Genomic DNA, 16,634 nt, shown 5'->3' with positions numbered 1-16,634 from the left:
ATTGGCTGGCTTCTATAACACAACAACTTATGAAGTTCCGTACATATGACCCTTCACCACCGAAGTAAACATATATTGCACATCCATATGTTATAGTAAACATAAATACTTACAGACATATATTTCCGAGGCGGAAACGTTTGTAACAGAAAGCATTCACGATTGTCAATGCTAACGCTAGACACAGCACTGTGTAAAGTGAATGAGTTTGTGGGCCAAATTATAGACGCAGCGAATTATTCTGACCAGCAGGTGGCAGCAATGCCCCGCAAATGGTCAACTAATTTCCCAGCCAGCGAGCACAGTTCATACTGTATTATCGGTCCTATCAATTATGTTATTGGATTTATTGGGATGACGTCATAATTCCTATTATCGGACCAATAATTCTCGGACCAATAATAATCGTGCACCAGTAGTGAAAATGGCTGGGAGTGAATGAGTTAATAGCGGAAAACTATCCAACCTGGCAACCCAAGCTGCCTGTCACGGCTGTGTTGTTTTAGCAAATACGGAAGCATTGACACAAGAGACATTCAGTTGGACTCTCAATATGATCCAAAGGTGCTAAATAAACAAGTTACAACATAAACATATATGTGCAAAATGAATATGGCGTGAATAAACGCTTAACGGCACGGGGAAGACCTTAACAGTGAGAGACCGGTGTGCAGTCGAGTTGAGCACAGCCACATAGTAGGATTTGTGTGAGGAGAACTTTCCTTCGTGCGAGTCCATGACCAAACGCAAGTACATATTCCTTTGTTTATAGAAAGTTTTTGCTGTTTACCTTGGAATCATTGCATCCATGTCCGCTTGTAACATTACACGTATGCGGAGAACCACAAAGTTGCAATTTCTGATTTGGTGAAAAATCTTGACGGGACACCAGCCCAGTACCAACATTTAATCGAGTTTTACAAACAGGTCAATATCGACACAGTTTTGAAATTGAATATGAAGATAAATCTGACACCGTTTCAGTGTTAAAGTGGAGAAAATAATTTCTGTCTGTGGTTCTTCTTGGACTTTTTCAAGAATTAGCTTGCAGCAATTATTAGGGAGAAGAAAGAACTATGAACGTTTTTTTTTAAACCATGAACAATAGTTCAAAATTTTGAATTATGAACTAGGAACTGAACAGTTCATTTCAAAATTTGTGAACTGCAATTTGAACTAGTGTTTATAATGGCTGTTATAAGAATACTTCAGGTATGGAAAGGCATTGAGTTGTCAGTACTAATGAAGCCCTTCAAGCAAGTTGTAGTGAGCAAACATTGTGTTACAGTAGACTTTTTAACACTTTTATGGACATTGGTCACCACAGTGGACAGCTATTCAACACTAAACTTATAATCTTTCACTCTTTATATCGCGCAAATGACTTTTTTTGTTTGTTTAAAAAAACTTTTAAAATGTTAAATGTTATATATTGTTTAAATTTTTAATATTCATTGTATATTCTACACTATTTATACACCCTTGATGAATCATTTTGACAATCATTCAACTGAATGGTGAAAAGTCTCAAAACTTATGACCTATATTAGGGATGAACGATCTTGGAAAAAACTGATATTGCTACTTTTTGGAGGTTTGCATTTTATTTGCATATTACGATATACACCGACTGTATTGCAATATTAATTCTAGAAGAATTTTCACCAGATGACTTGAATAGCTGTTTAGGAAGACTTCCGTTGACACACCAATACCACATTGTATTCCACAACCTTTTTGTGATATAGGGCTATGCAAATAAAATTGAATTGAATATAATACCATTTAATCCAGGATAAGGGGGTTCATCTGTGAATGATGAAGATTGCTGATGAGGGGCTGTGCGAGGTATGAAGCAGCTTGATGCTTTTATGAAGCAAAACAAAAGTTTGTTTTCATTCATTTTTCAAGCCGCTTATTGGACAAGTCCCGATTACCGGTTTCAAGGCATACCGTGGTATGAAAACGTCAAGGTTTCGAAACCGCAAAAATTTTCCGTCATACCGTCCCTAAGCTATTAGCCATTTTTTACAGGGACCTCCATAATTATTGGCACCCCTGGTTAAGATGTGTTTTTTAGCTTCTAATATTTTTTTCAGATAATATGGGACCTTAATGGAAAAAAGGAGAAAAATCCTACCTTCACTACAAGTGCATTTATTTAGTGGGGGAAAATCCCACATAAAGAAATAATTATTTGACATCAAATAATGTGTGTGACAATTATTAGCACCCCTGGTGTTAATACAGTGTACAACCCCCTTTTGCCAACAAAACAAGGTCTGGGGACTGAGATAGCCATGGGAGGAGCTTGATTTTGTGTCTGGTGAACCATTTCTTTGTAGATCTGGCCATATATTTAGGTTCACTGTCTCGCTGAAAGACCCAGTGACGACCCATCTTCAGCTTTCGGGCAGAGGGCAACAGATTTTAATTTAAAATGTCCTGGTATTTCAAAGCATTCATGATGCCATGCACCCTAACAAGGTTCCCAGGGCCTTTGGAAGCGAAACAGCCCCACAGCATCAATGACCCACCCCCATACTTCACAGTGGGTATGAGGTGCTTTTCAACATGCGCATCTTTCATGGCACGCCAAACCCACTTAGAATGTTTGGTTCCAAAATGCTCAATCTTGGTATCATCTGACCAAAGCACATGGTCCCAGTTGAAGCCTTTTTGAGAAGCACTTGTATAACTCAATACAGATTTATTTTGCAATGATCAGTTAGCCTATCAGTTTATTAGGTTCATATTCGTGAGAAATGTAGTCCTGACCCAGTTTACCCAATCTATTTGGTCTTATTAATGTCCAGTCTCCAGCAAAAAGTGTACATGCATGTTATGCTGTTATATCGTCCCTACCAATGTTGAGCCCAAACCTACACCCTCGCGTTCTATTATTATATGATTAATAAAGCCTATTGAGTAACCTCTGAGAATTTAAATTTGTGTCTTTGGATATACTGTATAGCTATTATTTTGTTATAAAACTGAATTTTCTATCCAGTTTGAGGAGGCACACTTTATATTATTATATAAAGTGTATATTATATTATATTGATATATTAAAGTGGTAAGGCATCTTTGAGTGAATTTCGAGTCAAATTTAAGTATGTCAAGGCCGGGCCGAGTGTCCTCTTTAAAATTTAGTCACCCTAGCAAGGGGTGTGACAAAATATCGAAATGGTGATATATCGTGATACTTTGTATCTCAAAAAGTTACCCAAATGCTCCTGCCAAGAATCGAGATATCGTTTTAAAAAGGTGTCAATGTTAAAAAAATTTTTTTTTTTTTTAAATAAAAGGAACCAACAAGTTGCTACCAAAATCTTCCACCATAATAGTGTCTTGGTTAACTCTCTGGCTGCCATTGAAGGCGCTCGACGCCCAATCCATTTAGATTGGGAGGGTCGAACGAACGTTTGAAACCAGAGCATTCACAGTCACTTTCGATTTTCAGGCCATTTACAGGTCGCTTCCTGTTGAGTTTGAGTCACTGCCTATTTATGTAGGAGATTCCCGGGCCACTTCCTGTTCTGTAACCCAAAATCAAAAGGAAGTGACTCATAAAATGCCCCAAAATGAACAGGAAGTGACTGAAAATCAATATGGTAATGATGTGAAATGCCCAAAATTACCTCGTTGCCTAGCATTGGCTGCCACTGATGGCCATATACGTTCAATCCGTTTGAAATGGGAGGGTTGGCAGCGAATGAATTTGCTGCCAACCTACCCATTCAAATGGACTGGATGTCTACTAGTTGTAAACTCATTCCAATTCACAACAGAAGCTTTTTTTTCTGTTTATTAGTTGTTTTGTAGAATAGTTTGGAATGGTTTCCTGACCAATATATCGATAATCATTGTCGTAAGCTCTGTATCGCAAATCGTATCATATCGTGAGGTACCAAAAGGTTACCACTCCTAACCCTTGCCATATAAGGGTAAAAAAAAAAGAAGTCATAATTCGTGCATCATAATGTTAATTTCAAAATTGTGGTCCATATTCTTTAGATAAAATGACACCATGTTATTCTCTATGTATTTTGAAAGCTGACTGCATGGGTGCGCTCATCCAAAATGACGTTATTAGGCACTTTGTTGCCATGATGGAAGGCTACTTCACTGCACCGTATTGTCGCAAAATAGTTAGGGAAAAACGGGCTTATGTCACCGTCTTGTCGATAGGTGAACAAGTGAAATCCACACTGGCACCGCAGTTGACTTACTTGAGACCCAAATCGTGTAAATGTTGGCCGATGAGCCGGATGACGTCTTCCTCTGACTGAGACAAGCGCTTCTTCTTCTTGACGCCACAGTTGATGTCGGTGGAGCCGTTGTTGATGTTGTTAGACGCGGGCTGGACTGACACTCCGTTGTTGTTACTGACGGGATTTCCATTGTTGCCGCCTGACACAACTCCATTGGAGTGAGCTGCCCCGGCGGCGGAGGACTCGCCGTTTTGGGTGCCGTTTCGGCATGACACTTCAGGCTCTCCCGCTGCCCCGTTAGCCTGCATGTTAGCACAGCTCGACAACAAAAACGAACGACTGACACGGTGGAAGTACTCCGGGGCAACGAAAACACCGGCAGAGCCGCCGACAGGCCCACTGACCCAGATGCAAACCCCCAAACTGTGTTGTTCCCTTGTGGCCGAGTCTGCTGCTTGATTCGCCGCGGTTGGTTGCTGCGTCAAAAAAAAAAAAAAAAACGACAACAACAACAAAAAACACAAGAATTCGACTCCGGGGACGAAGAGACGATGGCGAAAATGATTTCTAGAGCCACATTTTGCGGAATTTGGCAGAATTTGGCGCTGTCATCTAACGTTTCGGTCGCTTTGAAGTTACTGGTAATTAAAGCTTGTTATTGTTGCTCCCAGACAGCTGCAGCCCTGTTATGGACTTACGCAGTGACGTCAGCGGAAATTCCTTCATGTCTTTTTGTACGTGCGGCGTCACCGCTAGGGGCGCACACGTGCCGGATCCTTTTCTTTCCATTGGGCGAATGTTTAACCAGCTGGGGAACAGCAGCATGCTTCAAGGACCGCTTTAAGTAACCAGAAAATGCAATTTCTGGAGAAATTGCGTGGTGATGCTTTTGTCTTTTTTATAGTTCCCTTCCTGTAGATATTCAGTAACTTCCTATTGATTTGGGGGCATTTTCAGGTCACTTCTTTGCTAACTCATTGGCGGACACTCACGGCGCTAGACGTCCAATCTTTTGACTGGGTGGGGGGGGGGGCGTCTCATTCCCCTATCTTTTTTAAAAATTTATTATTATTATTATTATATTATACCAAGCGTGTAGGTTTGCATAGGAACAGTAGGGACATAACACTACCAACTTTTCAGGATGCTCAAATTGTCCCCACCAACTTTTAAGCAACCTTATTTGCATAATATAAAGACTTCAGTTCTATAGGTCATATGGATTGTCTTCCCATATGTTGTAATGATAGAATAGACCCTGCCACTATGAAGTGAATTTTTTTCATTTTATCCAGACTTACATTGATCCCTTTTTACTTGCTGAATGTGCCAGTCCATTTTGTTCCCCTCAAATGCACGTGTGGTTGGCTGATGAGTTGAAGCCCCGGTCCCGCCACAAAGAAACACTTACACAGCCCCGACAGATTAATGTCGACAACATGCCGCCTCCTCCGCCCCCTTCAGAGAGGAGAGATATTAGAAGTTTTTTTTTTCCGGCCAGCAGCAGCCTCTGCAAGTCATGTAAAAAGACACCAATGTTGTGGAAGTGGGGGAAACACCAGTAGTTTTGCTACTGAAAGTCCGACCTGCATCAGAGTTAGCATAACATTAAACTTGCAAACCTGCAAAACTACTGCGGTCAGGCCAGCCTTCATAAGATCGTCTTTCCATATGTTGTAATGATAGAATAGACCCTACCATTATTAAGTGAATTATTTTCATTATATTCAGACACACACACAAACGTATACTAACACAGCCCCGACAAATTCATGTCGACAACATGCCGTCTCCTTCAGAGAGGAGAGATATTACAAGTTTTTCTCAGCCAGCAGCAGCCACTGTAAGTTATGTAAAAAGACATCAATGTTGGGGAAGTGGGGGAAACCCCACTAATTTTTCTACTGAATGCCCGACCCTCATCAGAGTTAGCATAACATCAAACCTGCTAACCTGCAAAACTACTCAAGCCAGCCTCTACAAGATTGTCTCCCTATATGTTGCAATAATAGAATAGACTCTACCATTATTAAGTGAATTATTTTCATTAAATTCAGACTTACATTTGTCCCTTTTCACTTGCTGAATGTGTGTCCATTCCCCCCTCAAATGAACGTTTGGTTGGCTGATGAGTTGACCCCCCCGTCCAGCCACAAAGACACACACACATACTCACACAGCCCCAACAGATTCATTTCGACAACATGCCGCCTCCTCCGCCCCCTCCAGAGAGGAGAGATATTAGAAGTTTTTTTTTTCCGGCCAGCAGCAGCCTCTGCAAGTCATGTAAAAAGACACCAATGTTGTGGAAGTGGGGGAAATACCAGTAGTTTTGCATTGTTCCGATCATATTTTTTTGCTCCCGATCCGATCCAGATCGTTTTAGTTTGAGTATATGCCGATCCCGATATTTCCCGATCCGATTGCTTTTTTTTTGCTCCCGATTCAATTCCAATCATTCCCGATAATTTTTCCCGATCATATACATTGTGGCAATGCATTAAGAAAAAAATGAATAAAACTCGGACGAATATATACATTCAACATACAGTACATAAGTACTGTATTTCTTTATTATGACAATAAATCCACAAGATGGCATTTACATTATTAACATTCTTTCTGTGAGAGGGATCCACGGATAGAAAGACTTGTGACTTTGTATATTGTGACTAAATATTGCCATCTAGTGTATTTGTTGAGCTTTCAGTAAATGATACTGTAGCCATGCCCAAATGCATGATGGGAAGTGGAACCATGACTGTGCGTAGTGCTACCAGTTGATACATCTTCTCTGCGTTGGGAAATAAAATAAGGTGTTAAGAAAAAGATCATTTGCTACCTTGCTTCCCCACATTGCGTCCCATGATATTTCTAATCGTAGGGAAAGGGATTGTAAGGCTTTAGCGAATTAAAAAAAGGCTCCAAAGACTGCCAAAATTCACTCTACTCATTTTACACTGAAGGCTCGCTCTCCTCCAGCTAAAGTCACTGGCAAAGACAAGAAAATGCGTAGCACTTGAGAGCGCCAGAGCAGAGTCAAACCATTCTCTGCTAAGAAAGGGGTAGGGGGCATTGTTTAAAATAGGAAAAAATATATATTTGAAATACTTAATATGTTAATAAGTTTTTAAGTATATATCAAGTAGAACATAATATTTAATCAGGCAATGATTTAAATAAAAAATGACTAGTGTTGTCTGAGTGCTTAAAAACAAACTAACATTAAAAAACAGGTTACTACATTTGCAAAGATATAATCCACTTTACCTTGCCTTCTAAACTTGAAGTGGATATAATCCTCTTAAAAACGGCTAATAGCTAGCGCTAGTCCTTATATAGCAACTTTGTTGAATCATACTGTGGCAATAAAGTCCTCCTAGTGCCAGTTGGAAACGACTAATCAACGCTAGCATCGCGTTCTCTTGTCGTAGCATATAGTGGATACACATTCATTTAAAATTGTTCTTTTGTCGCGACATATAGCATCAGATGGAGCCAAAACGCGACGCTGAATAATAAGTAAAAATATCAAAATGGCTTACCTCTTCATCCTCTGTAGGACCATGGCCCCCAACAAAATGTTTACTGCATATGAAGGTAAATGGATTCACCTTGCTGGCGTTAGACTGGTCTTTTGACGTCGCACAAGTTGATCCATTCTTTACAGTATTCATCCTTCATATGTCGTAATGTCTAGAGTCATTTCTACAAGTTCCATAGCAGCACTGTTCACTTGGCATGTTCTTTTTTGAAAGATTACAGGCAGAAAAAAGGAGTAATAACATGAGTTGTATACGAGGGCGTGTCTATGTTGACCCACTTCCTGGTTAAGCTGGCGACGTACGGTCTAAAAATACCATTCATGTGGTAAGCTATTTCAATCGTTTTGGGGAGAAATTGCATTATCCGACACAATTGCAGAGGTGCCAATACTGTTGGCCAGCAGTGTAGCTGCCAGCAAAAATTGTTTCTCAAATTAGTTGGCAGCTAACTTATTGATTTATTTTAATTGATTTAATCGATTAGTTGTTGCAGCCTTAGTTGAAATGTTCCAAAAATTCATACAAAGCATGCTGTCTTTTGATCTCTCCTGTAACATTTACAGTTGTGGGAAAAATGTGGTTTGAAAAAAAAACCATTTATTTCTTCTGACAATAACAATAAAAATTTCAAAGAGTATTTTGTCATGTAAAAAAAAAAAAAAAAAACTTTTCAGCATACTGAAATTGTCCGCACAAACTTTTAAGCAACTTTTTTTTTTCATTATATAATGCGTTCAGTTATATAGGTGTTTTAGATTATCTTCCCATATGTTTTAAGGATAGAATTGACCCTACCATTATTAAGTAAATTATTTTCATTACGTTCAGACTTACCTATACCCCTTTTCACTTGCTGAATGTGCTGTAGTGATGGGATTTTCAGCTCTTTTTTGGTGATCTGGTTCATGTGGCTCGGCTCAGTGAAAAGAGCCGGCTCTTTTTGGCTCTCAAGCGGCTCTTTTAACTTTAGCTTGTTTTTTAAATATTTATGACAAATTTAGCACACATTTTGATTAATGACGTGGTGAACTAATCATTGCACTCTACTGACTGCAAATGGAAACCATTATCAAGCAAAGAAAATGGTTTTTACTTATGTTATTGAACATTAGAAGGCTCCAAACGATAAACAAGCAACAAAATTAAACTTCAACCAACAACAATCAAACACCAACAACAATCAAACCTGCTGCATTATAACAAAAATAGTGAGAAGAAACGGCAACAGCAGCAACGAACAAAACAAACATAAGCAACTCCTTGCTTTATTTTAAATTTGCATTCAAGAAAACTAAATACTTCAACTTGGACGGGCTGATCCGGCTCCTTCTCTCAGTAATTATTTGTCCAGTCTTTGAGAACACCCTCACTGACGGTACAGATGTTGCTACAATGCACAATCTACTCTCCATTACTTTGATCAAACGGAGGTAGACAGAAGCTCTGTATTTCCACCAGCTCAGTGGATCAGATGCCCTTGAAATGTGTGGTTCTTCAAGATATGCCCTAACTGCCATTCTGACAAACCTCGGTTCAGACACATGAAAAAGAGAGAGGGACATAGAGCGAGAGAGCGAGAGAAGAAAAAAGAGAGAAAATGACAGAGCTCTTTGTACCGGTTGGTTCGCAACCGACACATCACTAATGTGCCGGTCCATATTTCCCCCTTAAATGCACGTTTGACTGTCTGATGACTGACATGAGTTGAAGAAAGGTTATTTTCCAATTGTCAAGCAGACTGAAGGATAAAGCTGGAAACTGCAACATTTTGGACACCTTCAATCTCAATACCTTTCCCCCTCAGCCAAAGAACAAACAGACAAGAACTAAGTAGCAGAGGATGGTTTCGATCCATCGACCTCTGGGTTATGGGCCCAGCACGCTTCCGCTGCGCCACTCTGCTTTTCATGCCAAAAACTAGAATTATTTGCTGCTGTTGAGAAAACATTCTGTAACAGAACCCATGGATCGATTGCTTTAGGGTTGTGATGGCTTAGAGTCGCAAAAAGGGTTACTGTGGCCGTGCGGTCCAAAATGCTAGATTAAGTTTTTGGTCTCTCAGGAGGCGTGGGTTCAAATGCCACCACTGCCTATATCGAGGAAAAGGTAGTGAGATGAAAGGTGTTCAAAATGCTATGTTTTTTTTTTGTTTTGTTTTGTTTTTGTTTTTTGTTTTTGTTTTTTGTTTTTTTAAACCTGTCCTGTTCAGCTGTTTGACACAGAGAATGGAAGTCTAAGTGCCCGGATTCTGAACAGTTTTAATGTTTCACATTGAGAGTCTGACATACTCCCATTGTGATCATTCAAAATACCTTTTTATTATGACAAAGCAGCGAACAGGAAGGGATTATGGGGGGACAGAAGAAAAGAAATACAAGAGAAGAAAGAAAAGAAACACATACACAAACAACAACAAGAAATACATTGAACATCTAAACTAGTTACTAATATGCTGGTGCTATCGTCAGCGAGATGTATTTCAGGTTTACACCATGTGGGGGCCTATTGGCCAGTAAAAGAGGAGAATGGGGGTGGGGGTGTCTATAAGACTATAAGCTAAGTGATTGAAAGGGGTAGAGTGTACACAAATCAGTTCTGTGATCTAGAACCCAGTAATCGTGTGAATCTCTTATGAGTGTAAGCCCGTTGGCGACCAACCCTACGCCGCCGCATCGCCAATCCTGGCACCGGAACCCCCAACCCAAGCATGCCCTACCACATCCAGCAGCACGCAAGCCCCACCGGGCGCGCGACAGCCATGCCAACCCAGGGCCACGGCCCCCACCCAGCCAGCCCGGGGAGGGAGGGCGGGCGGGGGGTTGGGGGGGCCATGCGCAGCCCATCCCTCCTCCCACCGCCCAGCAAAGGAGCCACCGTCCCCCCCCCCGGGACCCAGGGTGGTCCCCCGGGCCACCCGCGTGCCCATCAACCGGCCTTCAGGGATGGCAGGAGGGGACGCATCACCAACCCCACGCCTACACCCACCCCCGCCCGCCCACCCGGGCCACGAGCCACAGCCACAGCCCCCCAACCGGCACGGCACGCCACGGGACCCCCAGCGGCCCACCAAGCCCCAGGCAAGGCAGGGTCCCCCGCCGGTGCAGGCGACACCCCGCTGATACACCGGCGCCCAGCCAGCGACCCGCGACGGAGCGCAGGGCGGATGCCCAGCCAGAGAAGAGAAAAAATGCTATGTTTGTTGTTTCAAGCTTTAAGCTTCAGTCTACTTGATAATGGGAAAATGACCTCTCCTCAATTCATGCTCTTTGATCTTGTGAAAATTGACTACCTTCACTATTAGATCGTTAGAAATGGCCAATATTGGTCGTCTTTAAGAGTCCATTTCAGATTAGCACTACAGCTAAAGATAATTAAATTTAGATATCTGAAAAAAAATTGCTACAGGACTAGACTATTTAACAATGCATGAGTCCAAATAGAATCAGAAAAGGAAAGATGACAATTTTTCGGTTCTTAAAAAGCCATCCATCGACATGAAAATCCTCGATACAGCCAATTGCAGGACACCAGGACTCAAATCCACACCTCCTGAGAGACTGGAACCTGAATCCAGCGCCCTGTACTGCTCCGACACACTAGCCTGCTTTGTGAGCCTAAGCCATCACAACCCTAAAGCAATCAATCCATGGTTTCTGTTACAAACTGTTGTATCAACAGCAGCGAACACTTCCAATTTTCTGCATGAACATCAGAGTGGCCCAGCAGAAGCGTGCTGGTCCCATAACCCAGAGTTGGGTGGCTCGAAATCATCCTCTGCTATGTAGACTGGTATCTTTTTTGGCTGAGGGTAAAAGGTATTGTGACTAGAGGTGTTCAAAATGTTGGGTTGTTGTTTCAAGCTTTAACCTTCAGTTTGCTTGATAATGGGGAAATGACCTTTCCCCAATTCATGCTCTTGCTGAAACAACAACCACAACATTTTGAACCACTTTTGTCCCACTACCTTTTGCCCTCAGCACTCTGCCAAAGAACATCCAAGTTTAAGTAGCAGAAGATGGTTTCGAATACTCGCCCTCTGGGTTATAGGCCCAGCCCGCTGAGCCACTCTGCTTTTCGTGCACGGAATTAGAATCGTCCGCTGCTGTAAATAAAACACTTTGTAACAGAAACCATGGGTCGACTGCTTCAGGGTTGTGGCGGACTTGGCAATTTTGGGGCCTAAGGCGAACATATCCAGGGGCCCTCTTCATGGGTCAGGGGTTAAAAAGGTGAGAAGTGTGTGGAGAAAATATGTTCCGGTACACTAGGGCTGTCCTAAACGACACATTTTCTGTCAGCAGGTCAGCTGACTAATTTTATGATTAGTCGACTAATCTAATAATTTTCTTTTTTTTACCAATTTAGCAATGAAATTTTTGTTGATGCTTATTAATTCACAAAACCATTTTGGAACACTTAAATTATTTATTAAAGTACAAATAATCATGTAAATAACAATAATTAATCACAAATAAACAATGATGTTAAATGTTGATAGCATTTACTAGTGCAAAAGAATGGAAAGTAAACAGATTCAGAACATTGACTTTGCCTTTCCAACAATATTCAAAACAAGTCTTTAAAAAAATTCTAGCATTATTATTATAGTATACTACTATATATAATAGTAGTATAATAATTTTAATAATTATTCATTGCCAATCATATTTGTCATAAAGAGTGTCATTTGAAAGCTATTCTTAGTGTAGAATCTGTATTCTGTAGTATTTACTCTACATTTTATAATATTAATTCTAATATGACGAACACGACGTGCTTTTATTTTGAAATTTTCACTGGAGGTACGTTCGCTAAACCGCTAACCGAAAGCTTTACACTCCGTAAAAAACATACTTCATCATTGCTTGTGGTGTCACTAATAGATTTAATTTTTTTTTTCGTTAGCAAATGCTGTTAACCAGCTGTTGGGTGTTATTGTATGACTGATTGGAACTGTACTGCATTGTTTCGCCACAGGGTGTGCTGTCGTTTATTTTATGTTCGGTGTGAAGAAGAAGAAAGTTAAAAGAGGCATTAGCGGCCTGTTCTCAACTTTTCCCTCACTGCACTTTGGCTCTCATGGAGAGCACATTCGCTCATGTGTTCGAAATAAATGATAGCCGACGTGCAAAGTAGCAAGTGAGCTGTAAAAATAGCGAGCTTAGCGGCGTGAAAAACGCTGGAGACCTAAGTGAAGCTAACGAACAGCTAAGCGGAGCTAAGTGTTGCTAAAGGGAGCTAAGCGAAGCTAAACGGCACTAAATGAAGCTAAGCGACTGATACTCAGTCCGTCGTCATGGAACAGTCCATTGTAGTGCGTGTCTGTTATAGAAACCATGGATCGACTGCTTCAGTGTTGTTTTGGCTTATTATCACAAAGCAGGGTAGTGTGGCCGAGCGGTCCAAGGCGCTGAATTCAAGTTCCAATCTCTCAGGAGGCGTGGGCTTGAATACCACCACTGCAAACTGGTGTTCTGCAATTGGGTATATCGAGGGTTTTTTGGGTCAATGGATGGCTTTTTAGGAACCAAAAGATTGTTCTCTTTTCTTCTCTGATTCTGTATGCACTCATGCATTCTTGAACAATCAGGTCCTGAGGCATAAATTTCAGATGTCTAAATTTTATTATCTTTACCTGAAGTGCTGATCTAAAATGGACTCTTCAAATCAAACAACATTGGGAATTTTTAACGATCTAATACTGAAGGTAGTGAGTTTTCCACAGATTAAAGAGCATGAACTGAGGGGAGGTCATTTTCCCATTATCAAGCAGACCGAAGGGTAAAGGCCGAGTTATGCTTCCGCGTCAGACCTGCCCCGTCAAGGAAGACCCGATTAACGACCCTGCACCATAGCCTTACGTGTTCCTATTGAATTTTCAAACCCTAGCGTCGCGTCGACGCATATGACGGCGGAAATTGACTGTGATTGGTCCACTCAGACTCTTTTTTTCAGGTTCAGCGCGAAATCTATTCTATTGTAGAATAGAATCAAACATTATTTTTCTACACGCAAAAATGGACCAAGCGCAGGGGAGTATCATCGAAGAGCAAGTCTTGTCAAGACATCATAACGATTGCCAAATGGCAAGGTCAGCGATTGAATAAAATGGAAGAACCACTGAGACGTGTGTGTTCGGAATCGAGTGGCCACACGAAGCGGTGATCCAGTCGGCCAAAAACTGCCGGCTTTTTATCACTAAATGTCATATTTTTTGTTGGTGCACTTCATCGTTTATTGTGTACTTATGTTTGCTGTGAGTCTGTGACTTATTTACGTGTCACACTTCAAGTAAATGAAGAATAAAGCACAGGTTCGGTGCCAAAAGAGTTGTTTTGATGTTTAATTTTTAACAACAGACAGTTAACACACGATACATCCTCACTGATTGAGAGTGCCTCGGTGCTTTTATGATAACGTTAACATCAAGGCTTCCAACGCAGTTTGGGAAGTTCCATAGACGCCAGAAATTTGCTATGGCTGGTTGTAGAACACGGCAAACAAATCGGGCTTGGAGGGCTTTGCGGACCTTGGACAAAACGCTGGACGCAGTGCTTGAAGCCGGTTTGAAGCTAGCATCCACAGCTAGCTGGTTTCCACCCGAGGCTAGAACTCTCTATGCGGCATCACAAGTTGGACAGACCGCCTCGAAACAGTCTTCTGCGTCGCTTGTGCCTCAACATTTGTATGATCAACATTTATTCAATCTCGATGAGCTGAAGATCCATATTAAAGCGTTCCATTTTGCATTGTTTATTTTTTCTCTGTTAAACTAGACAAGAGGAAGTCAACAAGCATGCCCCAAAACCGTACAATCATACCGCCACACCCCTCTCGTGGCTTGGCGGTGAATTACAGAGCTATGCGTCACCTGGACGGAGAACCATCGAATGTCGAATGACCCCGTAGTTGCTACGCCGTCACCGCAACACGGGAGCATAACTCAAGCTTAAAGCTGGAAACAGCAACTGCAACATTTTTAACACCTTCAGACTCAAGACCTTTTGCCCTTAGCCAAAGAACAAACAGGCAAGAAGTAAGTAGCAGAAGATGGTTGCAATCCATCGACCTCTGGGTTACGGACCCAGCACGCTTCTGCTGCGCCACGCTGCTTTTCATGTGAAGAAATGGAATTGGTGACTGCTGTTGATAAAACACTCTGTAACAAACCATGGATCAATTCCTTTTGGGTTGTGTTGGCCTTCGAGTCACAAAACAGGTTACTGCGGACGAGCAGGCCAAAACACTCGATTAAGGTTTTGGTCTCTCAGGAGGCGTGGGTTCAAATGCCACCACTGCCACCTGGTGTCCTGCAACTGGCTATAAAAGATTGTACTCTTTGCTTTTGTGATTCTGTTTGCACTCATGCATTCTTCAACAATCTGGTCCTGTGGTAATTCTTTTCAGATATCTAAATTTAATTATCTTTACCTGTAGTGCTAATCCAACATGGACTCTTCAAGACAACCAAAATTTGGGATGACTAAAGATCTAATAGTGAAGGTGGTCATTTTTTAACAGATTAAAGACCATGAATTGAGAAGAGGTCATTTTCCCATTATCAAGGAGACTGAAGGTTAACGCTTTACACAACAAACACAAACATTTTGAACACCTTTTGCCCTCAGTGCTCTGCCAAGGAAGATACGCATTTACGTAGAAGAGGATGGGTTCAATCCCTTGACCTCTGGGTTATAGGCTCAGGCCACTGCACCACTGCTTTTCGTGCACGGAGTTGGAAGTGGTGGCATTTGAAACCACACCTCCTGAGAGACTGGAACCCGAATCCAGCGGCTTGGACAGCTCAGCCACACTACCCTGTTTAGGGATTCTAAGCCATCACAACCCTAAAGCAATCGATCCATGGTTTCTGGAACAAATTGTTGATCAACAGCAGCGAGCAATTCCAATTCTGTGCACGAAAAGCAGAGTGGCGCAGCGGGCTGGGCCCGTAACCCAGGGATTTAAACCATCCTCCGCTACTTGAACTTGAATCGTCTTTGGCTGAGGGCAAAAGGTAGTGAGATGAAAGGTGTTCAAAATGCTGTGTTTGTTGTTTCAAGCTTTACCATTCAGTCTACTTGATAATGGGAGAATGACCTCTCCTCAATTCATGCTCTCTAATCTAGTGAAAATTGACTACCTTCACTATTAGATCGTTAGAAATCCCCAATGTTGGTCGTCTTTAAGAGTCCATTTCAGATTAGCACTACAGCTAAAGATAATTTAATTTAGATATCTAAAAAAAAATTGCTACAGGACCAGACTATTTAACAATCCATGAGTCCAAATACAATCAGAAAAGGAAAGAGGACAATTTTTTGGTGCTTATGAAGCCATCCATTGACCCAAAAATCCTCGATACAGCCAATTGCAGGACACCAGGATTCCAATCAACACGTCCTTAGAGACAGGAACCTGAATCCAGCGCCTTGTATCGCTCGGACACATTACGCTGCTTTGTGAGCCTAAGCCATCACAACCCTAAAGCAATCAATCCATGATTTCTGTTACAAAGTGTTGTATCAGCAGCAGCGAACACTTCAAATTCTCTACATGAGCAGCAGAGTGGTGCAGCGGATGCGTGCTGGTCCCATAACCCAGAGTTGGATGGCTTGAAATCATCCTCTGCTACGTGCAATGATATCTTTTTTTGGCTGAGGGTAAAAGGTATTCAGACTAAAGGTGTTCAAAATGTTGGGTTGTTGATTCAAGCTTCACCCTTCAGTCTGCTTGATAATGGGGAAATGACCTTTCCCCAATTTATGCTCTTGCTGAAACAACAACCACAATATTCTGAACACCTTTCGTCTCACTACCTTTTGCCCTCAGCGCTCTGCCAAAGAAGATACGAGTTTAAGTACCAGAAAATGGT

General features: G+C 41.6%; 1 protein-coding gene and 1 non-coding gene across 2 annotated transcripts in view; both read right to left on the bottom strand.

Annotated features, from left to right (window-relative positions):
- wdr26a (WD repeat domain 26a) overlaps window positions 1–4,914 on the bottom strand; it is a 53,795-nt gene extending 48,881 nt beyond the window's left edge. Inside the window, exon 1 of the mRNA XM_057833902.1 lies at window positions 4,233–4,914. Within this exon, the coding sequence (XP_057689885.1) occupies window positions 4,233–4,522 (290 nt within the window). The 5' untranslated portion in view covers window positions 4,523–4,914. The remainder of the gene's footprint in view (window positions 1–4,232) is intronic.
- Window positions 4,915–9,590: 4,676 nt separating this feature from the next.
- trnam-cau (transfer RNA methionine (anticodon CAU)) lies at window positions 9,591–9,662 on the bottom strand. The gene has a single exon. It is a non-coding gene; the product is annotated as a tRNA-Met (tRNA).
- Window positions 9,663–16,634: the final 6,972 nt, after the last annotated feature.

Source organism: Corythoichthys intestinalis, chromosome 4 (assembly GCF_030265065.1).
Source record: "Corythoichthys intestinalis isolate RoL2023-P3 chromosome 4, ASM3026506v1, whole genome shotgun sequence".
NCBI classification, from domain to species: domain Eukaryota; kingdom Metazoa; phylum Chordata; class Actinopteri; order Syngnathiformes; family Syngnathidae; genus Corythoichthys; species Corythoichthys intestinalis.
Note: the sequence above shows the minus strand (reverse complement) of the source record. Positions and strands in the feature narration are given on the sequence as shown.